Source organism: Petromyzon marinus, chromosome 7 (assembly GCF_048934315.1).
Source record: "Petromyzon marinus isolate PM22_M1 ecotype Great Lakes invasive population chromosome 7, UKy_Petmar_22M1.pri1.0, whole genome shotgun sequence".
NCBI classification, from domain to species: Eukaryota; Metazoa; Chordata; class Hyperoartia; order Petromyzontiformes; family Petromyzontidae; genus Petromyzon; species Petromyzon marinus.
In genome coordinates, this window is record NC_133673.1 from 3,611,440 (window position 1) to 3,638,188 (window position 26,749).

General features: G+C 45.0%; 1 protein-coding gene across 1 annotated transcript; it reads right to left on the reverse strand.

Annotated features, from left to right (window-relative positions):
• Positions 1-275: 275 nt before the first annotated feature.
• DHDH (dihydrodiol dehydrogenase) lies at positions 276-26,749 on the reverse strand. The gene is made up of 7 exons (XM_032948784.2): positions 26,572-26,749; positions 13,232-13,343; positions 11,691-11,854; positions 9,395-9,647; positions 6,761-6,885; positions 6,078-6,228; positions 276-3,883 (listed from the first exon to the last, which is right to left on the reverse strand). The coding sequence occupies exons 1-7, from the start codon at positions 26,665-26,667 to the stop codon at positions 3,792-3,794; spliced, it is 993 nt and encodes a 330-aa protein (XP_032804675.1). The 5' UTR covers positions 26,668-26,749; the 3' UTR covers positions 276-3,791.

Genomic DNA, 26,749 nt, shown 5'->3' on the forward strand with positions numbered 1-26,749 from the left:
TAGCTGTTATCCCATTGTCCTAAGTCATATCTAATCGGTGCATTGTGCTCAGCAATGCTGAGCTTGTCTTCATGATTTCACAAGTTAGGCTTATGCTATCTGTGCAATTGCAATATCAGTCTTTTTTAGTTTCGAGCCACGTGACTTATGGCAAATTATGAATACGTTATTGCCACATGTAAGAAAACGAATATACATTTGCTGCATCGAGCCAAGTGAATGCTTGGCCAAGTCATAGCTTCAGCAAAACTTGGAAATAATTTGCAAATGGGTCATTCTGTTGGAAGCGGAGAGTTTATTGAAATCCAATCAAGTACATTTCACCTTTTAAGTAGTACAGGCAAGACAGTTCATCAGGAATATAATAAATCACAAAACTGCTATTGCTTTCAGAATTGTAAGGTTGTAGATTTTCAACGTATACGTAGATGTGTTCATTCAAATGCTGATTCCTCAAGGATACGTACCACAAAGCCCTTAATTTGACATGCTCATGAAATATGTATTAGGCGCGCAACAGTGCATCTTACTGCCTACTAAACTGCAGGCTCTTTAGTGTACAATTAAAAAAACCATATGAGCTTACCTAAAGTGCACTGAATTGATACGTTCTTGTATATCATGATCATGGTATTAAAACCTATCACAAATGCCCTATGGTCAGGGCAGTTCATAGGGGGGTGAAAGATCCAGGGCAAATCCCACTGTGGGTCCCCCGACGCTTTAAAAGCTAAACCTGAAGTATTACATCTGACACCCGTGACATCGAAGCGCAGACCTTGGGCGGTCGCCCAAATTTGCTGTACCCTCGTGACGGATTTGCCTATGCTATTGAATTACATTTTCATGTTTTTGTTTGTCCCATGGTCAAGAATAATTATGGATTGGCAGCCAAGCAGGATCGTGATAAGGCACCAGTTTGGGGAAGGGCTTCATCCAGCAGTAGATTAACAATGGCTGGTGATGGTGAATGTCCATACTAATTTATGTTGGACGAAATGGGTGGTTACAGGAATGCACGTTGAGATGATAAACTGCCTTCCTCACAGAAACCTGTTAACACATGCCCTCTGGTGGCACGTAGGCGCATATAGCCGCAATCTCAGCTACCACCATCCTTGGACGAAGGTGGCCTTTCAAAAGGTAGCACTGTAAAGCAGCATGGTGGATGTGTACTGTATCATCATACTATTAAACGTCATATTTTGTCTCAGTTGATGCACATTACCAGTTAGGAATGTTCATGAACGGGGCAGGTTGTATTTATACTTCCAGAGGTCCTGCAGTGGTGGGGGGAAATTTTCCATAATCCCATAGCAATAAATACGCCTAATTATGCCATACTGAAGTGCAGTTTTGCTTTACTGTTACGAAATTATTGGCCATGCCATTTTGTTTGCAATGAAATACGTAATTATGATTAATGCATGATAATACACTGAAATGTATTACATTAACTGATAAAAAAAATCATTCTTTCGGTAAAGTCACGTAGATAGTTTATTCCTGCAGTCACAAAAGCTTTAAGTCATGATAAAAAAAAAATCCTTAATGTATTTAACATTAACATCAAGGAGCTTGATCTGGCACCGCTAAGATCCTGGGATCAAACTCAGGTAGTCACCTGGGATTAAACGGGGTCCTCAAGTGTAGCGAGTTTATGGTCTCATCCCAGTCACCAATGACTGCAAATAAAACCATTAAAATGAATTTGCTTCTGCACTTAACTTGGATGAATTCCACCTTTGAGAATTAAAATACAGGGTGTTTAAAAAGATCGACCCGATTGCAAAGCAGTATATTTCACGATGGCAACATGTTACAATTACACAAAAAGTTATGAACGGTTTAATGAATTATCAAGTTTTACTAACCATTTTATAAATGCTCTCTGTGCCCTCCACCTGCTGTACGGACAGCATCGAGACGATAGTTGAATTCGCCCCAAACGCCTCTCTTCTCACGTTTTCCTCTGAGATGCGTGGTCGCCCTGTGCTCTTCCCCTTACATAAACAGGAGCCTGTTTCCCAAAATTGTCGGTACCAATGATGAATGATCTTTGACATTGGCGGATCAATGCCAAAACGCCGTTAAAACGCACTCTGCACCGCAATTACGGATTCAGTCTTGCTGAACTGCAGAACCCAAAACGCCCCTTGTGTTGCGGGGGCACCGTCTTGCGAATGACTGAGACTAGGGGTTGTTTGTGCGCTGGGGTCACCATCTAGAGAGTGACTGAGGCTAGGGGGCTGTTTGTGTGCTGGTGTCACCATCTAGAGAGTGACTGAGACTAGGGGCTGTTTGTTCACTGGGGTCACCATCTAGAGAGTGACTGAGACTAGGGGCTGTTTGTGTGCTGGGGTCACCATCTAGAGAATGACTGAGGCTAGGGGGCTGTTTGTGCGCTGGGGTCACCATCTAGAGAATGACTGAGGCTAGGGGCTGTTTGTTCACTGGGGTCACCATCTAGAGAATGACTGAGGCTAGGGGCTGTTTGTGTTGTGGTGTCACCATCTAGAGAATGACTGAGGCTAGGGGCTGTTTGTGTGCTGGGGTCACCATCTAGAGAATGACTGAGGCTAGGGGCTGTTTGTGTGCTGGGGGTCACCATCTAGAGAATGACTGAGGCTAGGGGCTGTTTGTGTGCTGGAGGTCACCATCTAGAGAATGACTGAGGCTAGGGGCTGTTTGTATGCTGGGGGTCACCATCTAGAGAATGACTGAGGCTAGGGGCTGTTTGTGTGCTGGGGTCACCATCTATAGAATGACTGAGGCTAGGGGCTGTTTGTGAGCTGGGGTCACCATCTAGAGAATGACTGAGGCTAGGAGTTGTTTGTGTGCCGGGGTCACCATCTAGAGAGTGACTGAGGCTAGGGGTTGTTTGTGTGCCGGGGTCACCATCTAGAGAATGACTGAGGCTAGGGGCTGTTTGTTTGCCGGGGTCACCATCTAGAGAATCACTGAGGCTAGGGGCTGTTTGTGCGCTGGGGTCATCATCTAGAGAATGACTGAGGCTAGGGGCTGTTTGTGTGCTGGGAGAGGCATCTAGCGGTAATCATTTGAAACTCTATGCCCCGCCCTCTGTATGCCCCGCCCTCTGCATGCCCCGCCCTCTGTATGCCACGCCCTTTCAAGTGGTAAGAGTTTAATTCATGGGCGGTTCGTGGTTCCAGAGATATAGCGATTTCAAATCGGGTCCATAATTTTCAAACACCCTGTATATGTTTGACTGTTACGTGACAAACTATGCGGAGCGGGTGAGAAAGTGCTGCCCTCTGCTGTGTAAGCCAGAGGAGTGAGGTATGAGTGAACTCTCCCTTGCAATTTTGTGTTACAAAAAAACAGAGCTTATAGCACACATCCAAAGTATATATGCGCGAACCCTATTGTGCATGCATTAACTGCATTTCACAGACGTAAGTTATTTGCTTGTGTAAAGCACTGAGAGGAAAACAAACCTTTAAAAGGCACAAGACCAGCACAGAATTGCTGACTGAGGGTTCTGGTTGCAATAGTTATTTTGGTTGATGGATAGGGTTGGTGGTGTAGTTTTTTGTGACTGTTGTTGGAGATTATTGCTGATAGTGTCATAAAAAATGTTTATTTGCTGATGCTGTCAACACTGCTTCTGTTTATGTCCAATGAAGGGTCATTGTCCGAAACGTCGGCGATTGTTTGGTGAGTGTGTTGAGTTTTTTGTTGTATCATCATGCATGGCTGTGGTAAATGGTTGTAATTGGTGTTTGCAGTTGGTAGCTGTTCAGGAGGTTTTCCCCTGAACGCCAGTGATGTCAAACTGCTGCCAGCTGCTGGAGAATCTCGTCCATAATTCCAGCCAGGAGCTCGCTCTCTTCCAGAGGCATTACACGACTCTCCGTAAGACCTGCACTCACCACGGAGCAGACATCCACTATTGTAGGTACCATGTGACTGTGAGTCGCCATTCTAACAACCAGGGGATTAACAAAGTGGGCATTTAGGGCAGATTGAGAGTTCTCCTGCTGGTTAGGAGCATCAGAAGCAAGATCATGGGTTGACTTAGGAAACTTTCAGCAATCCTCAAATGCACTGGTTCCAAAGGTACAGTATTTTGTGTGTGTGTGTTTTTTTGCTAAACTAGTAGAAGGCTAATGAAGCAAACAAAATTGTGAATACAAGACAGAACCAACCTAAAGCAATACAACTAGATGGAAGGTGAATGACACAATCTCTCGGAAATGTTTTTTTCTACAGCACATATTCGCCAATTCTGTTACAACTTTAGTGTGAATGTGACATGGACTGGGTCATACAATGCATGCCCTTCAGTGATTCCTATTTTAATAGAGGAATCACATACTAATGAACTGATTACTAATCTATTATATAATTACAATAACCCCCCCCCTCCGCCTCTGATTTCTGCACCTAATTGGGTTCAGTGATTGAATTCAGTTAAGTAATACATATTACAATTCCTTATAGAGGAATCAGATTAATGGACTGATTAATCTATTATATAATTACAATAACCCCCCTCCCTCATCTGCCTCTGATATCTGCGCCTGATGGAGTTCAGTGATGATGTCGTCCTGATGCTCTATTGAAGACCGGAAGCAGGTGGATGGCTTCACTATTCTGGTAAGTCGCCCCATGATGCTGGATGTAATTACCAGCAAAATGTTGTACTCAGATTGTAAATGTTGTGGATTCACTCTTCAACACACCGGTGGGCTGAAGTAGTAACTATTTGGCGTTTTGTTTATGTAACAAATCCCTCACTGATTGTCCGTGTCAGGTGGTGGAAGGTTTCGCCACATTTATACTTAGGCGATTTAACCCAAAAACCTTTATTATGAATAATATTGGTCGCGAAAGCCTACGTGTTAAAATACCCTTCACACTTATCAACATCACACCTGGAATTGTAATCGTAGATACCTCTGTCTGATGTGTTACTCAGCCACCTTGGAACTTTCAGAAGGCCAACTGAAGCCTGACTATGAAAATAAATTGAGGCCCAATGGAAGCCCAAAAACTTTGGTAACTTATTTGAAATTTTTACATCTGCTGCAAAAAAAAAATCCCAAGGGGGTCACTGCAAGATTGTCTAGACATCACGTTGGCAGTCAGAAACAGAGCAACTCTTGAAAGAGTTCCTCAGAACTGTTGACCAATATGAGGGTACTGCACTGTTGGAGTCCTTGCGCTCTGCATGAAGAAAGTATTGGGAAGACGTTACTAAAGAATTGTACTTCACTTACTTCAGCCTCAAGCCATGTTGGTTAAACTGGAACCTAGGTGCTTCAAAACCAACAGAACACAGACTGCCAGAAATCCCCAAAAAAGAATGTGGCTTTTCACACCCTGCTGTCTTGTTCAGATAAACAACACATTGATCCAACTACCACAATAACAGACCTAGCAAGACCATATGCTGAAGAAGAAGCAGCCCCCAGGGCCACAAAATCAAAGAAGGCACCGAAATATGATGGCCTATGTCCTGAGTTCCCGAGGTACCTGCGACTATATGGACAACAATGGCTGGCAAACCTCTTCACCGTCATACACTGAATGGGGAAAATCCCAAAAGCATGGAAGCCAAAGTCATTGCCATCCCCACAAAATCTGCAAGACTCGCCCTCCAGCTACCGGGCCAATATTTCTCTTGTCCTGCACCTCCAAGCCTTACTTGATTTCCCCCATTATCAACCCCCAACTGCCTCCCAAACAGTCCGGATTTCAAACTGGCTGTAGCTTCTGCAAACAGAAATTTGCCTTCACCACCCTCATAGAAGCTGCTTTACAGTGTCGGCAGAAAATGGCACAGCCATGATGCTGCTTGGCATCATGGCCTGCTGCTGAAATAGGCCAAAATCATCAGATGCATTCGTTCCTTCAAAGGATAAATAGATAAACAACAACTCTCTCCTGAAGCCCTCTTGTCATGGCTAGCAGACCTCGAAAATTGGCATTAGGCTCCTGAACATATTTCCATCATGCACAAGAATAGAAAAAAAGAATGTGATACTGAAGCCGGATCAAGCTGGGGCCTCATGCTTGGAGTTCCAGGCTGTGATTCTGGAGCGAGTACGTACCCTGCAGGAGGCAGCGGCGGACCTCAGCAGCCTCGTATCTCATGCCGGTGCTAGTCACGAAGTTGAGTGGTATGGACGGTGGGGGCAGCAAAAATTCCTTCTCCTCTCCATTGATTATCACTTTCGATGGACTCCACATCGTATCGGGGATCTAAAGACACAGCAAGCACACACCACTATGTCAATGCGGTAACATTTTTTTTAATCACTTTTCCGTTTTCGGTTAAAAACACCGATGCATTAGCTTTGCATTCATAAGCTTTGTCCATCTGTCTAGAATGGGGTCAACTCTGATATGATTTAGATTGTTCAAAATTAAAATTAAGAGGCATCTCTGCTGAACCGGGCATTGGGCAGATGGCCCTGAGCCAGCGAAGGAAATTCCACATTCATATTGTAGGGATCAGTCTCTAAACTGCAAACCCACTTTTAATCTTCCCATTGAGTGTTTTATTAATTTTGTAAGGGCAATGGGCTGAGTAAAATCCTGACTGTATTTGAACATGCAACCTTTTCAATTCCATTTTAAGTGCTGTACAAAAATACCACCCAACAGTACAGTACAGTATATCTTGCTCATAAGCTATCATACAATAGACTGAGTCCATAAACCTATATTTCCACAGCAATGGGTTATGTGTTGGTTGCATTCCCAACTGTAATGCTCTATGCAGGGCTGGTACCTTTATTGAGCCCTTGGTGCCAAAGATGCAGGCCTCATTGGCTAGCATGTATGCCGAGCTGCAGGTGAAGATGCCCATGCGCTTCCCTGAGTACTTAAGCACCACCGTCACAGTCTCATCAACACCTGCCAGACCACGCACAACTAATTAAACTAGAACAACAATGTCCAACACATTACACAGTGCACATCCGTGAAAGAAAGGACTAAATTGTAATCTTTGGAGGCTTGTGACGAATTTGAGGAGACAATAAAATCCACATTTGATATTCCAGTCTCAAGTAATGCATGCAGGTCAAACACCTGCCAAGATGATCTGTTTGGGTGAAACTCATTACCTCATAACACATTACTTTAGACTGGAAAAACATAGGAGCTACTCGCTGCCACTAATTGTGATGCCAGGTGTGATAACTGATCGATGCCTGAGTGCGGTCCAAGGACGGCTCTCTATTGGTCAACCATATGTATGCGGATGATCTGGTGATTGATGCCCACTCTGAGAAGGAGTTGAACCTTCTACTGCTAAACCTGGAGCATGCTACTAAGATATGGGGCCCCACGATCAGCCCCACAAAAACAGAGTACCTGCCTGGGTATTTTATGTCATCAAACGCTCCCCTCCCTCAACTCCCACTGAGTGATGGGACAGTTGTGAAGAGATTGGAGAAGTTTCCATTCATGGGCAGAATGCTTATGACAAGCTCAGGTTTGGCAGCCGAGGTCTCACTCTGAATCAGTCGAGCAGCATTATCGTTTCATTGGCTGCGTAACCCTGTGTGGAAGCTACCTGGCCTGTCACACCATACAAAGCTCCAGCTCTTCTCGGGCCAAAGTTATGCCCTCCCTTATTTATCCTTGTAAGATGTGGAGCACTCTAAAGCAACATCTGCATCAAGTTTTAAACATTCAGGCAAGCCTGCCTACAATCCATCTTGGGTTTAACCAGATGGATAGTGTGAGGCACTCACAGATCCTTGAAAGATATCGACGAAGTCCCATCAGTGAGCTTATTCGGCAAGTGAGACTGCACCATTGGAAACCTCATTTGCCAGTAACAAAATATGATAATTGGTTGTTTACCCTTTTATCTGGCAACAAAACTGACACCTTTTTTACAAGGAGTCATGTTTACATTTACCACAATACCTGCGGTCGGAACGCAAACAAAAAACAACTCTGATAATGTATGCACTGTCCTTGAAATTGATTGGTCCACACCCGAGACAGCTTTCTTTAGAGCCTTGTCCCACATGGTGTTGGACCAGAAGACGCCAAAAGGCGCACAACTCAAAGACAATGCACCATCAGAGTATGAGAGCTCGGGTGTAAGCATTTACACCATTGGAAACCTCATTTGCCAGTGCGCCTTTTGGCGTATTCTGGTCCAACACCATGTGAAACGAGGCTCTAAAGAAAGCTGTCTCTGGTGTGGACCAATCAATTTCAAGGACAGTGCATACATTATCAGAGTTGTTTTTTGTTTGCGTTCCGACCGCAGGTATTGTGGTCAATGTTAACATGACTCCTTGTAAAAAAGGTGTCAGTTTTGTTGCCAGATAAAAGGGTAAAAAAACACTTATCAAGTGAGACTGCGTTTGCTGGGCGATGTAGCCCGCAAGCCCAACCACCACATTCCCAAACAGCTTCTCTTTTGGCCGGATAGATGGTGCTCAGCGGGCATGGCACGGGCTAATCAAGAGATAGACTGATATGGTACAGAAAAATGTTGAGTTGATTGGACTTGCCGATGACTGGTACCAGCATTGTCAAGATCGGCCTCTCTGGAAGAGGTTCGTGAAGCACGCTGCTGAGGAGTTGGAGGCAGTCGCTCTCCAGCAACAACGGAGGGCAGAGGAGTGGCGCTCACAACAATAAGCAGAGCGTCAGGTGGCTAAAACGCAGAAAGTTGGCATAGTAGGAAGCACAGTTGGTGGATCTGCCAGTCATCTCAGTCCACCCGTGGCACCTGGGTCCATTCCGTGACTTCCTGCCAGCGGGACTTCGACACTTCATGTGGCATGAAATTATACCTAGCATGGCACAAGCGCCGTGATGACATCACCGGTACTTAGTGGCAATTGGCGGTTGTTCTTATAGAGCCAAGCACCTATTGGGAGCTTTAGTGGCATGTATCTATTTTTTTCAGGAATATATTATTATTCTGGCCTGAAGTAGCCTGTGTGTTTACAGTATTTGTGCCTGGGGCCCAGGATTAGTTTAACTATCATTCAGGGATCATCATCTCAGCAGAATCAAGTGGTGATAAAATGCAGTTTGCACTTTCTTTTAGCAACTTAATTGATTATGAATTGTAAGCTTTTTTCAATGACCATTTTGTGTAAGAGGCACAACCATTAACACCGTATTGTGATGTCTGTAAATAGTTTTACAATGACAGTGAATCTGTAATAATAAAAAGTGTGAATGAGATCCTGATTGGAAAATGTGGCTATCAGTGTCCCAGAGAAGACGTCTTTTTCTAAACTGAGAACACACACGCAAAACTTCACACGGACAACTCAGAATCCTGTGTTGTTGGTTTTTTTTTTGCACACACTTCAGTGTCCTGCAGGTGAGTGTCTCGCACGTGATGCATCGTGTACAAATCTTATTTACAGTAAGCGGCACAAACCGTTTGCGTTGAGAAATCCGGAGGCGTGTATGGACAGTGGGCGCTCGGCTCCGAACGCCATGGAGATGAACTGCAGGCAGTAGCAGCCGATGTCGAGTAGGGCTCCTCCGCCCAGCTCGGGTTCCACCACGCGACGCACGTTCAACATCTTGACCCCGAACTCCGTGCGTACCACTTGCACGTCTCCCACCTGGCCCTCCGCCAGCGCTGCCCGCACCTCATCGTACGCGGGGAAGAAGCGCGACCAGAAGGCCTGGGTGGACAGCATCATGGAGGGGGGGGGTTGCAGGAAGGAGAGTAGAATGGAGGATACGGTCAGGGAGCCACGTGCAATTATGAAATGGTAGGAAATGGATGCAGCAACAGCTCAGCCCTCGTGTGTTATCATCGCCATGTTACAAATACAACAATACCTCGGAAACCGCGGGAGTAATATTCCTGAAAACCGCGGTTGGCAATACTGAGGGCCTTATGGGAAATAGTGATTTAGGACGCACTTGGCCATGGTCACACTCATCTAAGCCTAACCAAATTCCCTAACATAAAAAAAACATGTTTAAATAACGTAATTAAAAACAATCAAATGTTCTTTACCTTTAATAGTGAGATTGAAGTCGATGACGAGGTAATGGGGGAGGTGGTAAAGTGCTGTGATCTGTGTCCACGCCTGTGTTGAGATGGCTGTGGGTTGGGTGCTTTGTGTGGGATTGGAGGGGCGAGCCGGTGTGTTGTGTGTTTGGACGCACACCCACATACCCAACAGGGAGTGAGGTAATTGAGTAACAACTGGATTTGATAATGGAATAATTAAAGGAGTACTCTCTGCCTACATAAAGGGGGCTGAAGGCAGAGCTCAAAAAAGCTCTTGGGGGATGGGTGAGCTGATGCCTTGGCCTTGGTTGAGTAGCTCTCTGCTATATTTTAAGCTGTTTTTCGGTAAAGCCACGTAGATAGAACAAATAATAAAAAAATACAGTAAAACCTTGGGTTGTGAGTAACTTGGTCTGCGAGTGTTTTGCAAGACGAGCAAAATTTTTAATATTAATTTGATAAACGAGCGAGGTCTTGAAATACGAGTAGTACGTATACGCTTTGTACTGCCGAGCGTCACGTGATCACAACTGATATATGACGAGTGCTTTGATATACGAGTGCTTTGGATTACAAACACGTTTCCGGAACGAATTATGCTCGCAATCCAAGGTTTTACTGTAATAACAATATCACGACGTTTCGATCGCAACACAAGCAATCGTCATCAGGTGAAAAATATATATGCATTCCTGCAGTCACGAAAGCTTTACGTCTGTTTTTAGGAAAACGTTGACATTATTTTAAATAAATAATACCTTTTGAATATAGAACGTGCTGTGGCCACTCCAGTGAATTCTTGAGCCTCACCACCTCATAACACAAGGAAGAGGGGCTTGCCCACCCTCGTGGTTTCAGGCTTAGAGGCCATGATTAAGGGCAATATTAATGCAAATAAATTATAATTGAAGGTCAAGAAACGCGGAATAATGCATATCAATAAGACGTCTACACACTACAAAAATCACTATGTGAGAGAGAGAGCGCTGTTGGTGGGAGCTGGGAGATGAGATGGTGCACGGAGGCAACACATATGCGGGTACTTTAAAATCATGAGTGCCGATCGCCGTGCTAAACTACGGACACACAAAACACATACCGCGGTTATAACATTGATATGCCGAAGGAAAACCATGGATACATAAATATCGTAGATGGGAAAATCGCGGTTGGTGAGGAATTGCTGTTTTCAATTTATCTTCAAAGTGTCATGTAAAATTGCAAAACAGCACAAGACGACAGCATGTGTTGCTATACCCACGAACATCGCCAGTGGCAGGAAGTTGGCATTTATGAGCGAGCGAGGATAAGCAATGATGAGGTGGGAGCATATTCTTGGTTCTTTCGGTAAAGTCACGCAGAAGGGAAACAATAAAATGATAAAAATATAAAACAATAAAATTCTCACGACGTTTAGACTGCAACACAAGCAATCATCATCAGGTGTGAAAAACCCACAGCAAGAAAATGTATTTGCCACTTTTTTTTCTTTACATTTTCTGACTGTGGTTTTCACACCTGACGATGACTGCTTGTGTTGCAGCCGAAACGTCTTTGAGATATTTTATTGTTTTATATATATATTTGATTATCATTTTATTGTTAACCCTTCTACGCGGTGACTTTTACCCGAAAGAACCAAGCATGTGAATCCCCGCAGCCACGAACGCTTGAAATCGAGGTGGCTGCAGTTGGTGTTGAGCACCTCCATGAGGAAGCGGCGTGTGCTGCGTGCCGTGGCGGTGAGCTCCTTCGTCTGCGCCAGGGTCATGGTGAGCGGTTTCTCACACATCACATGTTTTCCCGCACGCAGCATCATCAAGGTCAGAGGGGAGTGCTGTGGGTGGATGGCGCCCACGTACACGACATCTACAGGAGGCATTGGACACACGGCGCACTAGTGTCACACGTGGCACGCGGATTCAGGCGAGCGCAGCTTCCGTGCAAGTTGTTTGGATAAAGGTAAATCTATCCTTTAATCTGTCCATGCAGTGAAGATGTATGTACAGAAAAGCACTGCGCGTATCTGCGTCCAGAGCAGTGGCACAGCGAATGATAGTACTGTATGTTGCACACTCGAATGAAGGACTTTGCTGGGCAGGTGCTCCAAATCGAGGGCAAACACATTTATTGTGTTCTTGGTTCTTTCGGTAAAGTCACGTTAAGGGGAAACAATAAAATAATAAAACATATATAAAACAATTAAATATTAATCACTGCAGTCACGAAAGCTTTAAATCAGAACATTTATTGTGGTTAATCTGTGGCGTCACGCAGCAATTTTTGAACCGAGTCACCATTAACCACGTAACTGGTGTTCAAGTCCGGTTAATCAATCACAGTTTTCTCTAAAACCCACTTCGACTACTGATACACAATCGTTGTCTTTGACAATAACCTTTGCACTTCACTATTCGAATATTACTTTAATCCTAAGCTGTATGTCTATCTATACCATCCACTTATATCGGTATCTTACCCCCATTATCTGTACTGTATGTGTACAGTATACATACTATACTTGTCACCATTGTACAACTTACTACTATAAATGTGTTCTATTCTCAATAGCATTGCAAATAGTCATAATCTGGGTGCATGGGCATGGTTATAGAATAAACAGTATTAGGGTTAGATAATTAAGAACTACAAGTATTAACTACAGTACGTCATCCTTTTCAAAACAAAGTGCTAAAACCCCTCCAATTGAATGTACCACAAACTAACAATTCAAAGCCAAGCTTGAAGTCTAGAACAAATCGAGAACAAGTCTAGAACGATCAAAAACAACCTTTGGGTCCTTTAGCTTGCAACAGCACGTGGTGTCACACACAGCAATCCTTGAACCGAGTCGCCATTAACCACGTGACTGGTGTCCACGTGCGGCTATTCAATAACCCTGCCAGCCACCCACAGGCCCAACTCAGTCATCACATGCTGCTGTACACACGTGCATTGATGCACTGCACAGCACATCAGGACTTTCACAGAACCGCACTTTACTCCCTTGCTGCACGAGGAAATAATTAAAAGAGTGGTCCCTTCGTAATGTGCCACGTGTATTATTAAATGAATGACCCAAGATTGATATCCAGCAAGGGATTAACACCAGTGGTGCATGGTATCAACCTATCTTGCGCCTCACCGAGACAAACTCGCCATTAACCGAGTGCCTGCTGCCATGTGTAAATCCCAGCAGTACCAGTGGGAGACAAAAGGTTCACTCAAAGCTCCTCGTCTGCTTACCCATGTCGGGGTCGGCTGCCAGCTCTTCATAGGAGCCATATGCGCGTGCTATGCCATGCCGTGTCGCAAACTCCTGCGCGCGCTTCTTGTCACGAGCAGCCACAGCCACCACCTGCAGGGAGATGGGGGCGACAGGGCAGCAGTGATGGCGTTGGGGGTTATTGTCATGCTTGCGTTTGGGAAAGGGGCTTATTTTTTTCCCTTAATTGCTTCTGACTTGGGAGTTTTGAGTCAATATTATATCGATGTTTTGTGATTTGAAGCTAATGTAGTTCATATTTTATATGTTATACCATGTGTTTGTTATATAATGCATGCATTCAGCATTTGCACGTTGAATTAGTAACCCATCGCCATAGGCACCGTGATGTGCGTTCAGTTTCAACTTGGATCATCATTGCCCATGTTCAGAGTGAAAATGTCAAGAGCTCATCACAGCCAATGCAACGGTCGTCATCAGGTGTGAAAAGCAACGGCAAGAAACATTTGAAAGAAGTGTCGGTCCGCATTAATTTATTTATTTTTAAACGGTGTTTTTCTTCTTTCAAATGTTTCTTGCCGTTGGTTTTCACACCTGACGACGACCGTTTGTGTTATGGTCGAAACGTCGTGAGAATTTTCATTGTTTTATATATATTTTATTATTTTATTGCTTCCCTTCAACGTGACTTTACCGAAAGAGCTAAGAATATGAATTACTGCAGTCACGAAAGCTTTAAATCAAAATTTAGTCCCTATTCTGTCCTGCACATGTGGCTCCTATTACAACCTCCCCTTCCTGATTTACATGTACACCACATTTATTTTCACATTCTACCAAGAACTTCAAGGTTGCTTCCCCTATCCTATTAAATATATAGTATCCTCGACATGCACCTGTTTTCAGAGCTCAGAAGATAACGTATTCAAGTCAGTTTCTCAGAACTGTCGAGTAAAAGGGACATTCCTTGTACATCAAAAGCATTTTTTGGACAATAACGTTTACCCACACTACACCACCACTTCTGCATCTTCCGATTGTCCATGGATTTTTGTGCGCATGGCGAATTGATTAGAAAATTATTCTGATTCACTTTATTGTAATGATAAAAAATACTTTGATATATATTTTTTGAAAGGATAACATAAAACAATTTAAAAGTTCTCTCATCCATGAATGTTGCTTGTCTGAACAGTCTTCCCAGGCAGTCATAGATAAGATGTTAAATTTTTTTTAAATTAATGTTGAAATCACCCTGGTGCAGTGAAAACAAATGCACTTGATTATGTGTGATATAGAATGCATACACCACTTCACCTGTACCTTTCTTGCATTGAAGAAAGATTTCTAGCCATTTTTCGATTTAAAGCTTTCGTGACTGCAATGATTCATCTTCTTTGGTTCTTTCGGTAAGGTCACGTAGAATGAGAATAAAATAATAAATTGATAAAATAAAATAACACAATAACAAGAATATTATAACAAGAATATTATTGTGTTATTTTATTTTATCAATGTATTATTTTATTCTCATTCTACGTGACTTTACCGAAAGAACCAAAGAAGATTTCTAGCCATTATTATGCTACATTTCGACCATTATTCTGCCACATTTTGGGAGAACAAAAGGCCGATTATGCACAATGTCAGCCCGATTTCCACTTTTTGCTCTTCAAGTTCCAGGTCCTTGCATATACGAGGGGATTGGTGCACATTAAGCTAGGCAGCAGGATTCTACAGTGATTGAAGGGGTGAAGAAGGGGAGCCGTGGAAAATGTACTTTCACCCAATGGCGGAGCCAAGATTTTCAGGTAGGGGGGGCAACACCTCCAGTAATGAAAAATGATAGAGGAGTTGTTAGTAGTAAGGACTTGTCTTTTGTTAGTGAGTAAGGAGTTGTTAGTAAGTACTTGTCTTTTGCTTTTTATTCAACGCGTGTGCGGCGATGGCGCAACCATCGATGGAGGGTCGAATTGGAACCGCGTTGTGTGATCGGCATCACGCTCGCTGAAGGGGAATGCCTTTAGGGAAATCGTGTACTGTAGACGCAACTAAGCACAATTCTGTGAGTCACTTATAACTGCTTAGCCGTTACTTATTGCCAATTATGGACTCAGACTATTGTCCTATAAACTCATAGAGTCCCTGGCACGTAATAATATGCTAAACAGTGGCAGTGGGGGTCGCAAAATGCCGATTTATTACTAACTAGCTTTACTACCCGGCTTCGCCCGGGACTTGGATTTACCACGCCCGGCCGCCTTTGTCTCCCCAGTAGGCGATGTTCACACACCACACCAGTTACTCGTTTGAGGCTAAGTCGACCTAGGGGAGGCCCAGGACCGGTTCACATAATCGTCACCGGTAGTGGCCGTGAGCGGGAATCGAACTCAGGTCCCCGGGTTCGTAGCGCAGCGTAGCGCTAACCACTACACTACCGCTCCCCCCACACACACACAGTGCGCTAACCACTACACTACCGCTCCCCCCCCACACACACGCGCGTGCGTCCAAAGGTACACATACACGCGCTTGCTGCAGACACACACACAACTTTCAGGGTGCGTACGGCAGTAAACGACTCAAATAATAAACCAATGCTGTGTAAAGAACGCCTTAGACCTGCAACACATTTGTATGGCACTTTACTCGCGGAGGGTTGGGGGGGGGGTGCGTGACGTCAGCAGGCACACTGCGTGACGCTTCCGCATGCGCGGGTGACATCACAGATGCGACGTCACAGCTCACTTGCCGTGCAAAATATATCCATTATTGCGCCCCCCCCCCCCAAAAAAAATAGATACAAAAGTGTATTTTTATAAGTTTTGCATGGTGTACAGTCTGGAAACTACCCACATGCCAAATTTCAAGTTTGTTGCATGTCGGGAAGTATGCTAAACATTTCGAACGGTCACACATATTCACAAATTTCCCTTTTTATTACTAATAAACCACAATGATCCGATCGAAATTAGGGATTTCGATCGGATCATTGGGGGGGCACGAGCCACCCAACCCCCCTCCCCCCCCCCCCCCCCCACTGGCTCCGCCACTGCTTTCACCCCTGTGAGAGTATTTATCCTTGGTAGTCACCCTGCTGTATATACATTGCGTTCCGTGGAGACTTTTGCCATCACTGACTGCCGCAACAAGTTTCATGACTATATCTTCGGCAGAGCAGTCACAGTGGAAAGTGACCACAAACCAATGAAGTCTATTTTCAAGAAGCCCTCACTCTTGGTCCCGATGAGGCTCCAGTCAAGGCTGCTCCAACTGCAGCCTTACAATTTGTCAGTGGCCTACAAGCCAGGAACAGAGCTTCCAATCAGTGATGCGCTCAGTTGGGCAGACCTACCAGAAGCAGTGGCGGACATCGAGATAGCGCTCATCAACATGATTGACTATGTCACAGTAACCCCATCCTACTACACCAACAAAGCACAGCCCAGGAGATGAATGAGCTGATACTCAAGGGGGTGGCCTGACACGAAGTCGGAAATGTCCCACACCATCTGAGAATTCTGGCCCTTCCATGACAAGCTGTCTGTCTATGACAGAATAATCTGCCTAGACAGAATAATCTATAAGGGCATGAAAATTGTAGTGCCACCCTCAGTGACGATACCCATGTGAAAGCAGATATATGCCTCGCACCTGGGGACAGTAAAGTGCAAGTTACAGGCCAGAGAAGCTCTGTTTTGGCCAGGGATGATGGCCCAGAGAGAGGCCGGTGTCAGCGATTGTCCAGAGTGCACTGAGTTCCACTGAACAGCAGCATGAAACACCGTGATCGACAAAGACACCTGACCTGCCATGGGTGAAAGTAGCAACATACCTTTTTGAGTGAGAAGGCCAGCATGACCTCGTAACCGTCAACTACTGCTCAACGTTCATAGAGGTGGACCACCTAGACAGCCTCACGTCAACTGCCACCATCAATGCTCTGAAAGCCTAATTGAACAGCCAAAAAGTCTGCTAAGTCTGTGACTTAGCAGACTGTGACTTAGAAGACTTGCGCCACAGGCCCGACTGAGCAAAAGAAAAATGGAGAATGCATCATGACCGGAGGAGCGGGAAGGATGTGTAGGTTCTCCCCCATGGGGACCCAGTCCACATGGCACCGTTGCCCAGAGACAAGCGTTGGATGCAGGCAATCGTGGTAGGACACCATGAGTCTCCAAGGTCCTGCATTGTGGAACATGAACAAAACATCCGGAAAAGTAGACGGGACACTGGCCCTCAACTGCGCCACTGGCCCTCGGTTAGCCTCAACCCCAAGTGATCCACGAGTGGCGATGGCACCCGGCAGCGTACCTGCACCAACCCCGCCAGTTGAACACCAGACTCCGGTTAAGGACACTCGACCTGTTGGAAGCCCAGGCGGGTGTTTACCACGATGGCCGTCCTGTGAGACAGGTCCCAATGGTCAGTAGGTATCGAGCCCGTCAGCAGAGGTGATACCAGCAGAATTGCCTTGGCCCCCAAACCATCGAGGCTCCCATGACCAAGGTCAAGAGCTGGACGGCCAGTGAACAGGCCTCGTCACCTCAGGCACGACATACAGTAAAATAATCCCCCCTTTTGAGGTACCAACGGCATTACAGAGTAGTCCACCCCTATTCTTCCACACTGCCATTCACGTGTTGCTTACAGCACACATTCACACTCAAGAACTGGAATACAGTTTTAAATGTAAAGTCAAATTTTATAAATGGAAGCAATACAATGGTGTTTTCTCATTAAAACTCGGTTACTTAGGGGTGCAATGTTTAAAGTAGTTTGTTGGTAACTATTGAAATGTAACTGTGTTGTTCATTACGATGAAGTTGTCTTGTAAGAAATAGAGATGTATAACGTATACCATGTGATGATGTGACGAGGAGGGAGCAGAGCCAGTGGAGAGAGCGGGAGAGCAGAGTGCGGGAGAGGTGTGAAAATAAAAGATCGGTGCTAATGACACGTGGTGCGTGCCTTTATAGCTCAAGCTAAGACACCATCCATTACAGCTAGGTGAGGTACTTTTACAGATGAATGAGTAGTGACTAAGCTAGAAATGAATTCCACCCCCGGACACAAGCACGTCAATTGTGTTAATGGGGGAGATTAGGGAGAGAGGGATTAGGGAGGGAGATTAGCATGAATGAGCTTTCGTCGCCGAAATTGATTTTTCCAAGACGGAGGTACTCTGCTACCTTCAGAGATTTGTTCATGAAGCCATCCAGATATATAAACACAGACACACCTTCAACCGAGAAGATGGGTACAAACTGAGCAATCATTGGAAGGACGTTATTAACCAGGTAAAGTCTTAACTGACTGTGATGTTTCCATCCTACCTGCCTATGTCAGCTGTTATTTCCGATTCTCTGTGTCTCTCTCTCTATTCCTCTCTCTTAGATCTCTCACATGCTCTTTGGATTGCACTCTCATGCTCACATGTCCTTTGGATTGCAACTCTCATGCTCACATGTCATTTGGATTGCACTCCCATGCTCACATGTCCTTTGGATTGCACACTCATGTTTACTTCCTTTGGATTGCACTCTCATGGTGCTAATCTCTCATTGACACTGCTGTTGTGCGCATATGCGGGCATGATACTCTTATGCAGCGACGGAAGCTCATTCATGCTAATCTCCCTCCCTAATCCCTCTCTCTATAATCTCCCCCATTAACACAACTGAGGTGCTTGCGTCCGGGGGTGGAATTCCTTTCCAGCTCAGACCCCGCTTGCTTGCCCATCGCCACATACAGTGAGGGAAAAAAATATTTGATCCCCTGCTGATTTTGTACGTTTGCCCACTGACAAAGAAATGATCAGTCTATAATTTTAATGGTAGGTTTATTTGAACAGTGAGAGACAGAATAACAACAACAAAATCCAGAAAAGCGCATGTCAAAAATGTTATAAATTGAGTTGCATTTTAATGAGGGAAATAAGTATTTGACCCCTCTGCAAAACATGACTTATACTTGGTGGCAAAACCCTTGTTGGCAATCACAGAGGTCAGACGTTTCTTGTAGTTGGCCACCAGGTTTGCACACATCTCAGGAGGGATTTTGTCCAACTCCTCTTTGCAGATCTTCTCTAAGTCAATAAGGTTTCGAGGCTGACGTTTGGCAACTCGAACCTTCAGCTCCCTCCACAGATTTTCTATGTGATTAAGGTCTGGAGACTGGCTAGGCCATTCCAGGACCTTAATGTGCTTCTTCTTGAGCCACTCCTTTGTTGCCTTGGCCGTGTGTTTTGAGTCATTGTCATGCTGGAATACCCATCCACGACCCATTTTCAATTCCCTGGCTGAGGGAAGGAGGTTCTCACCCAAAATTTGATGGTACATGGCCCCGTCCATCGTCCCTTTGATGCAGTGAAGTTGTCATGTCCCCTTAGCAGAAAAACACCCCCAAACCATAATGTTTCCACCTCCATGTTTGACGGTGGGGATGGTGTTCTTGGGGTCATAGGCAGCATTCCTCCTCCTCCAAACACGGAGAGTTGAGTTGATGCCAAAGAGCTCCATTTTGGTCTCATCTGACCACAACACTTTCACCCAGTTGTCCTCTGAATCATTCAGATGTTCATTGGCAAACTTCAGACGGGCATGTATATGTGTTTTCTTGAGCAGGGGGACCTTGCGGGCACTGCAGGATTTCAGTCCTTCACGGCGTAGTGTGTTACCAATTGTTTTCTTGGTGACTATTGTCCCAGCTGCCTTGAGATCATTGACAAGATCCTCCCGTGTAGTTCTGGGCTAATTCCTCACCGTTCTCACGATCCTTGCAACTCCACGAGGTGAGATCTTGCATGGAGCCCCAGGCCGAGGGAGATTGACAGTTCTTTTGTGTTTCTTCCATTTGCGAATAATCGCACCAACTGTTGTCACCTTCTCACCAAGCTGCTTGGCAATGGTCTTGTAGCCCATTCCAGCCTTGTGTAGGTCTACAATCTTGCCCCTGACATCCTTGGAGAGCTCTTTGGTCTTGGCCATGGTGGAGAGTTTGGAATCTGATTGATTGAATGATTGCTTCTGTGGACAGGTGTCTTTTATACAGGTAACAAGCTGAGATTAGGAGCACTCCCTTTAAGAGTGTGCTCCTAATCTCAGCTCGTTACCTGTATAAAAGACACCTGGGAGCCAGAAATCTTTCTGATTGAGAGGGAGTCAAATGCAAATAAATTTATAAAATTTTTGACATTCGTTTTTCTGGATTTTCTTGTTATTCTGTCTCACTGTTCAAATAAACCTACCATTAAAATTATAGACTGATGATTTCTTCGTCAGTGGGCAAACGTACAAAATCAGCAGGGGATCAAATACTTGTTTCCCTCACTGTATATAACCTCTTGTAACTGCTCTCTCGCTAGTTCAGCAGTTCCACTACTGGATTATATTTTTTTACGTCTGACGATGACCGCTTGTGTTGCGATCGACACGTCGTGATTTATTTTATTTTATACCCACGTGACTTTACCGAAAGAACCAAAGAGTATGGATTCCTGCAGTCACGAAAGCCTCAAATCAAGATTGAGTAGTGACTGCGTTGTGATGGAACGGACGTTGGTTATCGCTGATGTTGCAAATGAAGCAAATTGACACCAACTGCAGACCACCCCAGATTCTCTGCAAACTGTTGCTACCTCTGGCACGCCACAAGACGCTCGAAGAGGCAACGGTCAACATAATTTTCAACACCATCATCATCATATTTACCATTCCGGTGCCTTTCCAATATAGTCCAGGGTCACAACACTCCGAAATATCTCATCCATACCCAGTACAGCACTTCTTAGCAATTCAGAGGCCATAATGGATAGTTCTGCATCAATAATGATACTAAAATATTTTACTTGAGAGCAGAAGTAAACTGTCCGTAAAGCATTAGTCCATCAATATAAAATGTTACTTTAACTAGCACAGACAAAAACTAACGAAAGCTTCAGATTAATTAGCATTTATCAGAGATTAATTTTGCTGCGTCCAAATGTTTGTGTTGGTGAAACATGCTTATATTGGTACAGCCAGGCTTCAGAGCAAAAGGATCTGGAAATGATCAGTGTAGAAGTGGAAACGTGCATCGTTTCAGAAGATTATGTTCCCAAACAGGAGCATGTAAAAAGACGAGAATTATGGTAGGAAAATTCGCAATGGGTTTGCAAAAGCTACATTTCCCAATAAACAGGGCAAAGTATCAACCATAAAACTATCGTGAACTTTATGCTGAAATAAACTTGAAGGCTATGAGATAACTTGTGCTGTTTGTTTAATCGGTTGGCATGCCCATAACTGACGTAATTTGTCTGCTATGCTTTATCATATAATGAAAGCTACAACTCAGTATTTTTATCAAGACCCCTAAACTGGCAGCCACATTTACACCCCGTTCGAACTGCAGTGACAATTACATGAACTAATTTAATACAACTGAATGCAGTGCTTGCTTAAGCTGTCAAATTAACCCCCCCCCCAAACCATGCCCAGAACTATGAGATAGATGGGTAATTACATATTAACACACCTATGTGTTTTAGTTATCGGGACATTGGCTCGAGATACATGGAGCTTATGTAATTTTGTAATAGAGCACTGACTGGGCTCCTCCTGAAGACTGGACTCCTGAACTTGATGCAACTTAACACAGTAAAATATATCTTATACCTGCTATAATCACCCAGGAATGTCCTTCACGCTCGTGACGTCACTCCACATCGACCAGCCCCCCTCATGAATATTTATGAACAGGTTCCGTCCTCCACATGGACCCCCCCCCCCCATTAATAATCATGAGCAGGTGACATCCTCCAAATGGACACCCACCCCCATTCATAATAATTAGCGGCTGACGCCACTCCACATGGAGGGCCGAGACACCTCCACCCTCCTCGGCGTCAACTTAAAACCCTCACGCGATCTCCGTAACGCTGTTGAGACATCAAAGTAAAATGGACGTCGTGATGAACACGGGATTATAACCTTAAAATTAAATAAGTCTGTGTCACCGCGGCCTTACAAATTGCACACGAATGGATGCAATGGATATATCACGTCCGCGGTCTGCTTTTCGCTTGCAAGTTTCAGATTTACTGCAATACACCCGTCCTTGGACGGGCATGAGGCTAGTACTAGATAACATTTGTAGAACATACGTTTAGTACTTCAACAATGCCACACCACAAGCAACAGCTATGTTTGTCGCTCTCACGTGGGCTTGCCCATGGCCCAGTTCTGCCGATTTTCGGGAAACGTTTTGAGCCACCTGCATTTTACAAGAAGAGTCAGCCGAACAAAAGCGAGTGGCTACATACACGTTGAGGACAAATGAAGCAGTGACTGAAGTCGTTATGGAAACTACTTTCGCCTCAAATGCTTGTCAGACAGCCCAAAACGTGCAGCCTAATTATGTATCCACAAGAGTAGTTGTGTTCTTGAATTTCGTCTGCCTTGAAGTCTTATAATCCATGAACAGTATTATTATCACTGACTTAAACAAAACTAAAATATACCTCTGAGGTTGCGAACAATGGTCCTATACAAAGTATGTTCTGTCACAAGGCAGTGGTAACAACAAAAGGGTTAAGTGTTTTGTGCGTGTGCATCACTGCTGCTAATGCTGTCCTTAAGTAACCCTCTGCTGTGCAGTATGGTCATTGCCAATTGTTTTTTTGTAAAAACGAATGTGGCGATTTTTTTTGCCCCCCCCCCCTCCTCAGGCACGATGCCAAAGTACATGCCTTGACCTTTTGTTCCATTTTGAATGTACATTCTGTCTTCAAAACAACGTGGCCTGATATATCGACTACTTCTACAAGTCGCGACGGGTTTATTTTGTGGGGCGGGGTGGGGGGGGCTGAAAATAAATAAAAATTGGGGGATAAATGTACACCCGAATCTTGTGTCACGACGAAAGGTCGCCACAGGACAGTCTATTAAAATGGATTTTATCTATAGCCAATATAACCTAACATAGTGTGAAATAAATCACTGTTTTACATCAACATCGTCGTGTGGTTATTGGCATATTTACACTCACTTTGCTGTGCCATGACCCATGCCCATATCGCGCTATCCTAAGCCTGATTCGTTATCTCATCACACACACACTCGAGCCGATATGACCTTTCCTTAGGTCCTCTATCTGCAAACATCTCCTGATAATGCACACACTCCTCTACCGAGCAGGCATCTCCCCTCTGCTACACGCTAGTTGACAGGCACCTTCCCACTGCACAACTTGGGCTATCTTCATGGCTATCTTTAACACAACGACCCAGTACAGAGCCTCTTTACAGTTTCCTGTTTTTTTTTATTTCTCCTGACTCCGGCATTCTTCCGGAATCTTGCCGATCCTCATCCAACCCTTACACTCTGTCTCCTTGTTAAATTCTACCAAAACCCTCGCTATAGTTGTATCTGTAGAATAATAATACTTTGCTAATACTGGGTTGGCAGTGGTGCACAAAGCACAAATAACAAAGCTCACATTTGTCAATAACACTGTGCCCTTAAATGTAAAAAATATATGTAATAGGCAACGTTTCTGGCACTGATAATTCATGTACGTGCTCTGAAGGGTAATTGCCCGAAACGTCGGCTATTATAATTTATTTTTACGAATTTGTTGAATGTCATTGCCGAATGTGTTGAATGTTTTGTATCTTTAGTTAAAGTCCCCCCCCACCTCCCTCTATCAGGGTTTGGAACATTTTGTCCTCTGCTATAAACCCCCTGCCAAGTGCCGCAGCTGTCCTGAACTGACCCCATCCAAATCTGTGCGGTCTTAATGTGTGGAATTTATGCTCGGAGGAAACAGTGCTCCCACCACTTGAACCTTATACTTCCATTGCAACTTTTCAAGTTGAGTATCAATTTTGACATATCAATGACAATTGACAGAGGACATTTTAACTGCAGGAGGGGGACAATAGGGGGCTGTATGCATGTGTTTATGAAAGTGTGTGGAGCGGTTAGCGCGCTCCGCTACTAAACCTGTGACTCGAATTCTATTCTCGCTCACGGCCAACACGAGTGACGATTATCAGAATCGGTCCTGGGCCTCCCCTAGGTTGACTCAGCTTAAAATTAGTACCTAGTGTGGTGTGTAAACATCGCCACTGGGGAGACAAAGGCGGCCGGGCGTGGTGCTGGCCACCCACCCCCTTGTGTGCCGTGCCGGCCTTCATAGGTGCTGCTCGTTAACAGCACTTGCCCCAACAGTCTGTTATGGCTATACTGGGGGATCGTTGTGTTGGGGGAGCGGTGGTGCAACGGTTAACGCACTGCACTTTGAAGGTGACCCCAGTTCGATTCCTGGTCATGGCCAACACCAGTGACGATTAATTGAACCCATCTTGGGCCTCCCCTAGGTTGACTCGGCTTGAAATGAGTACCTGGTGCGATGCGTAAAACATCACCGCGACGGAGACAAAGGCGGCCGGGCGTGGTGCTGGCCACCCACCCCCTCGCGTGTGCCACAGTGACGGCCTTCATAGGTGCTCGCTAACAGCACTCGCCCCAACAGTCTGTTAAAGGCTATACGGGGAAAATGGGGACGATGATCAGAACCGGGAAAATGGGGGGATTAGAATCCCTTCGGCCAGCCAGCAGAGAAGGCATTAATGGCTCGGCGTGGTTGTGCGGTCCAGGGGCTACCCAACATTGAGCTTGGTGGAGAGGACACTCCACCCGGAGAACACTGGGCACCCCGCGACCCAGAGAGGCTGCCCTCTCCACTTACTCGCACCCCGACTCATCCGCGACCCCCTTACCCGAGGTCGAGGCCGATTCTTTATGACCCCGCCTCCTCCTCCTCCAGAGTTAAAGCCCCCCTCCCCTCGCTCGCCACCCCACCGACCTTTACACCTCCAGCACGGACCCGCGAGGAGACCCGGAAAAGAACATCGGCAACCATGGCCACACTGACCACCCCCTCCCCGCACATGGCAGGGAACCCAACGTGTCCGATGATTCCCTCCACCCCGACTTGCGCGCCTCTTTCAGAGGCAGAATGGGGCGCACGTCCACTTACCCCCCCCCTCCCGTCTTCCTCGGATCCGGACTCTGAGCGAGTTATCTCAACCCCTTCCCCGGCGCCCTCGTTCTCCCCTCTCTTCCCCTCTCCGAGCTGCACGCGCCGTACGCAATGGAATCAGTAAAACAAAGAGGGGGCTGTGGGGGAGGATCTTTGTCTCTTTTGTGTGTGTGTCAACGTGATGGCCGCAGTAAGTCTGCTCCTGACCGTCTCACGTAAGTTGATGGGTCGTGTCCTCCACAATGTATAGATTTGCGAAGTCCGTTCGGTACTCGGGTCCCGGGGTAAGCACCGGATTATAGACGACTGCGCATTCTCCAAACTTTCACAGTAAAACAATAATGTTGGGCAAATGTATTATATATATGAAAACATGCGTATGCACAAATGCCCCGAATAACGGTCATCATTGTGCAACTCAGCCTTGCAACACATCTTTTATACTCGATGGCAATACACATTGTCACTTCAACCCGCCTTTGCACTGCATGTAAATTATTTTAGTCAACGTTATTTCCTGGTCATGAATCATAAATAAACGTGCTCCCGGGTTAACCCTATTAATGTGCCTCATGTTTATCCTAACACAATGTCTGAACGTTAACTATTGTTTCTGAGCTCGCCTTTAGTCTATACCTCACGCTGTTAATCATTCTCTTCCTCCAACATTCCTTTCATAAACAAGTCGAGTTGGCAAAAGTTATGTTTCTCCAACACTGCATTCCGACCACATGTTGTTAACACGTTAAACATCCTTACCCTTAAACACATTGACACCTTTTAAAATGCATTTAAACAAATATTGTACGTGCTATGAAGAGCCATTGCCCGAAACGTCACCTAGGAAATATTTTATTTTAAGGCCACGTTGTTGTTGACGGTTATGTTGAATTGCTGTTGTGCACCATTGCAAACGCAGCAGCAGCATGAACACATTATTTAATATTAAATACAAAATGCGAGTACCAAAACTCATGTTTATATGAACTATGTTCTCAGGATTATAAAAAAAAACCCTGATTACATGCATATGCTTTTGTGTATACCGCCACATATACAGAACGTATTTGCATGCAAAACAATAGTTCAACACAAAACTCTACAGATATACTCTACACGTGCCCGAGAGTTATACACTGAACTTGCGTTGATCTTGCATTGGTCACGCCATTGCCATCATGACATTGAATTTGCAATGTTAGAAACAATTCATGTTTAAACAAGCCGCTTGCAATCATGAGGGATACGTACCGTAGACTCCACCACTAGTATTACACTACATTTAGAATACCAAGGCAATATATAAGTACTTTTTCGTAAAAAGCAAATGTACCTCATGCTCATCAGCAGGCAGGGTTCTCAATGCGACCACAAAGTCGTGGCTGATCTTTCCGGCTGAACAGATCGCCCATCTGGTAGCTGGAGCCATTGTACCTTGCGTTCAGTCAGCCCGGCGTTGTAAAAGTACTGGATTACATTCCAGCGCAAGACCCTCTGGTATTATAGCACCC